This window comes from Hypanus sabinus, chromosome 27 (assembly GCF_030144855.1).
Source record: "Hypanus sabinus isolate sHypSab1 chromosome 27, sHypSab1.hap1, whole genome shotgun sequence".
Taxonomy (NCBI): Eukaryota; Metazoa; Chordata; class Chondrichthyes; order Myliobatiformes; family Dasyatidae; genus Hypanus; species Hypanus sabinus.
In genome coordinates, this window is record NC_082732.1 from 43,461,025 (window position 1) to 43,465,587 (window position 4,563).

A 4,563-nucleotide genomic window follows, 5' to 3' on the forward strand; every position below is an offset into this window, starting at 1 on the left:
AAACAAGATTCATAGTGAAGAACGAAACCGCCACACCAGGCGTTTACACAGGTTCATGCGGTGCAGTAATCTCACCAGTAAGAAAGGAAATTTAGTCTCTTTAACATAAAAACTGGCAGCCAAATAGCATTAAATTATACATTCACCAAGAGCACAGACAAACTGATAGCCAAATGCTGGCATTCTCGAGAAATTTGGCACTGTTGTGATGGCGCTTCATACATTCTAGAAAGTAGATGACTGCACGATAACAAAGATAAATGCACGGTAGGATATCGTTTATAAATCCTAATATATAAAATATTCCTTTCCACTTTAAACTCAGCAGGCTGCATTTTAGCAAGGGGGTGGGGTTCAAGCTGCACGGGAAGTTGTGAATTAAAAAGAAACATTCTCTTCATTCCTATAAAATATTATTTTTAACATTCCTCGACGTTGCAATAAAGGGGGAGGGGAATAAAAATAAGGTTTCACATTCAAGGTGCACGGTATTATAGTGTTCGCGCGGTAAAGAAAATGTAAACACGGCGCTCCATTCATAATTACAGGCGGGTAGCAACACGATACACTGATGTATAATACATGGGTGTGCCTGCTACATTCTCCCGTCCCGATGCTTAGCCGCTCGCCGGCTTTCGCCAGTCCGCCAGAGACAAGCTGTAACGTGGGGGGGGGGGGGGGTTAAAACAAAGTCCGTATAGACGACAGCCGCAGACCAACGCTCAGCCTCACCTCATTTACCTGACCCTCTTCCCCTGCTCACCCTCGTGTCTAAGCGTGAAATACAATAGTTTTCTGTTTTAGTAACACGGCGCACAGCTTTTTAAAGTGTCTCGAACTGCTTGCATTTTAACCAAAAGACTTGCTTTAAGGGTTATTGTCGAACGCATCGCGGAGTCGTTTCGTTTAAACGCCAGGCGGGGATTTCTCTGTCATAGTTTTCAACACGTCGTCAATTCTGTCATCTTCTATGACAACTGCAACGTGGGGGCGGGGGGAGAGAAAGACCATTAAGACCATAAGACATAGGAGCAGAATTAAGCCATTTGGCCCATCAAATCTGCTTCACCATTTGATCATGGCTGATTTATTAGCCCTCTCAACCCCATCCTCCTGCCTTCACCCCGTAACCTTTGACATCCTGACTGATCAAGAACCTATCAATCTCCACCTTAAATATACCCAATGACTTGGGCTCCACATCCGCCTGTGGCAATGAATTCACCACCCTCTGCCTCAAGAAATTTCTCCTCAGCTTTGTTCTAAAGGAAAATCCCTCGATTCTGAGGCTGTGCCCTCTGGTCCTAGACGTCCCCACTACAGGAAACATCCTCTCCACATCCACTCTGTCGGTGCCCTCTGGTCCTAGACTCCCCCACTATAGGAAACATCCTCTCCACATCAACTCTGTCGGTGCCCTCTGGTCCTAGACTCCCCCACAATGGGAAACATCCTCTCCACATCCACTCTATCTGTGTCCTCTGGTCCTAGACTTCTCCACTACAGGAAACATCCTCTCCACATCCACTCTGTCGGTGCCCTCTGGTCCTAGACTCCCCCACAATGGGAAACATCCTCTCCACATCCACTCTATCTGTGCCCTCTGGTCCTAGACTCCCCCACAATGGGAAACATCCTCTCCACATCCACTATCTGTGTCCTCTGGTCCTAGACTCCCCCCACTATAGGAAACATCCTCTCCACATCCACTCTGTCTGTGTCCTCTGGTCCTAGATTCCCCCACTATAGGAAACATCCTCTCCACATCCACTCTATCTGTGTCTTCTGGTCTAGACTCCCCCACTATAGGAAACATCCTCTCCACATCCACTCTATCTGTGCCCTCTGGTCCTAGACTCCCCCCACTACAGGAAACATCCTCTCCACATCCACTCTATCTGTGTCCTCTGGTCCTAGACTCCACACTATAGGAAACATCCTCTCTACATCCACTCTGTCGGTGCCCTCTGGTCCTAGACTCCCCCACTATAGGAAACATCCTCTCCACATCCACTCTATCTGTGTCCTCTGCACCTAGACTCCCCCCACTACAGGAAACATCCTCTCCACATCCACTCTATCTGTGTCCTCTGGTCCTAGACTCCCCCCATTATAGGAAACATCCTCTCCATATCCACTCTATCTGTGTCCTCTGGTCCTAGACTCCCCCACCATAGGAAACATCCTCTCCACATCCACTCTATCTGTGCCCTCTGGTCCTAGACTCCCTCACTATAGGAAACATCCTCTCAACATCCACTCTGTCTGTGTCCTCTGGTCCTAGACTCCCCACTATAGGAAACATCCTCTTCACATCCACTCTATCTGTGCCCTCTGGTCCTAGACTCCCCTCACTACAGGAAACATCCTCTCCACATCCACTTTATCTGTGCCCTCTGGTCCTCAACTCCCCCACTATAGGAAACATCCTCTCCACATCCACTCTATCTGTGCCCTCTGGTCCTAGACTCCCCCCACTACAGGAAACATCCTCTCCACATCCACTTTATCTGTGCCCTCTGGTCCTGAACTCCCCCACTATAGGAAACATCCTCTCCACATCCACTCTATCTGTGTCCTCTGTCCTACACTCCCCCACTATAGGAAACATCCTCTCCACATCCACTCTATCTGTGTCCTCTGGTCCTAGACTCCCCCACTATAGGAAACATCCTCTCCATATCCACTCTATCTGTGTCCTCTGGTCCTAGACTCCCCCCACTATAGGAAACATCCTCTCCACATCCACTCTATCTGTGTCCTCTGGTCCCAGACTCCCCCACTATAGGAAATATCCTCTCCACATCCACTCTATCTGTGTCCTCTGGTCCTAGACTCCCCCCACTACAGGAAACATCCTCTCCACATCCACTCTATCTGTGTCCCCTGGTCCTAGACTCCCCCACTACAGGAAACATCCTCTCCACATCCACTCTATCTGTGTCCTCTCCCCCACTATAGGAAACATCCTCTCCACATCTACTCTATCTGTGTCCTCTGGTCCTGGACTCCCCCACTATAGGAATCATCCTCTCCACATCCACTCTATCTGTGTCCTCTGGTCCTGGACTCCCCCACTATAGGAATCATCCTCTCCACATCCACTCTATCTGTGTCCTCTGGTCCTAGACTCCCCCACTATAGCAAACATCCTCTCCACATCCACTCTATCTGTGTCCTCTGGTCCTGGACTCCCCCACTATAGCAAACATCCTCTCCACATCCACTCTATCTGTGTCCTCTGGTCCTGGACTCCCCCACTACAGGAATCATCCTCTGCACATCCACTCTATCTGTGTCCTCTGGTCCTAGACTCCCCCACTATAGCAAACATCCTCTCCACATCCACTCTATCTGTGTCCTCTGGTCCTGGACTCCCCCACTACAGGAATCATCCTCTGCACATCCACTCTATCTGTGTCCTCTGGTCCTAGACTCCCCCACTATAGCAAACATCCTCTCCACATCCACTCTATCTGCGTCCTCTGGTCCTAGACTCCCCCACTACAGGAAACATCCTCTCCACATCCACTTTATCCAGACCTTTCAGTGTTCGATAGGTTTTAATGAGACACCCCCCCCCCCCTTCTTACAAACTCCAGTGAGTACAGGCCCAGAGCCATCAAATGCTCCTAAAATGTTAACCCTTTTATTCCCTGAATGAATTAAACACACTCAGCCGCACAAACGAGTGTAGCGCGGGGTTTTGGAGGATCACCCGAAGTCGAAAGCTTCACGCAGCCACATTAACGCCCGACCTCCCCCCCCCCCCCCCCGACACACACACACCTCTGCATGCTGTTTGGTGGGATATTCTCAATCTTCAATCCCCATCCCCTCACTTAGACCCACACCAAAGGATTACCCCCTCGGAAATGTTGCCAGAGTTCAACGGGAGGGCTGTGAAATGTTCGCAGCACACCGACGGTTGAGGGTGTGAGGGGGTTCCCGGAGAGCGCCGTCACCTACCCCGCTTGCTCCTGCCGATCTGGCCCAGCTTGGGCGCCCTCTTGTTCGGAGCGGACCCGAAGAAATTGCCGGTGTCATGCAGGCGGCAGGTGAAGAGCGGCTGGCCCACCTCCGCCGCGTCGCCATAGTGCGCAATCTTTTCTTCGCTGTAAGGCATAACCTGGGACATGGCGCTGCTGTGAGCAGAGTGCTGGCGGGAGGAGAGGGAGAGTGCTGGCGGGCTGTAGACGGCAGCAATGCAGACGCGGTCTTCCCAGTCATTCAGCGCGCTGAGTGAGGCTCACTCACATCCTCTGGTATTCCCGACCGTCCGCCGCGTCCCGGTGAATTCCCGGGGCGTTTCTGTTTGGGTCTCTTGTCTTTGTTGCTGTTGTCTGTGATTGCTATCTATCTGTCGCTGGCGGTGACCCGGGACTCGTGTCGGTGGATTGCAGAATGAGTGGTGAGTAGGGGGGGTTGGTTCACGGGCGCGCAACGCAACTACATCACTCGCCGCCTCTCCGTGCGCCGGAGCTCCGCTCTCTGCATCTCCCGCTCTCTCTCTCCCCCCTCTCTCACCTTTCTCTCATCTTTCTGACACACACATTCCCTCTC

The 4,563-nt window shown here is 51.3% G+C and overlaps 1 protein-coding gene across 1 annotated transcript in view; it reads right to left on the reverse strand.

Annotated features, from left to right (window-relative positions):
- Positions 1-4,563, reverse strand: part of LOC132382271 (calcium/calmodulin-dependent protein kinase II inhibitor 1-like) — a 5,092-nt gene extending 529 nt beyond the window's left edge. Inside the window, exons 1-2 of the mRNA XM_059952347.1 lie at positions 3,970-4,563; positions 1-977 (exon numbers count right to left, since the gene is read on the reverse strand). The exon at positions 1-977 is cut by the window's left edge and continues 529 nt beyond it. Coding sequence (XP_059808330.1) covers positions 907-977; positions 3,970-4,138 — 240 coding nt within the window. The 5' untranslated portion in view covers positions 4,139-4,563 and the 3' untranslated portion in view covers positions 1-906. The remainder of the gene's footprint in view (positions 978-3,969) is intronic.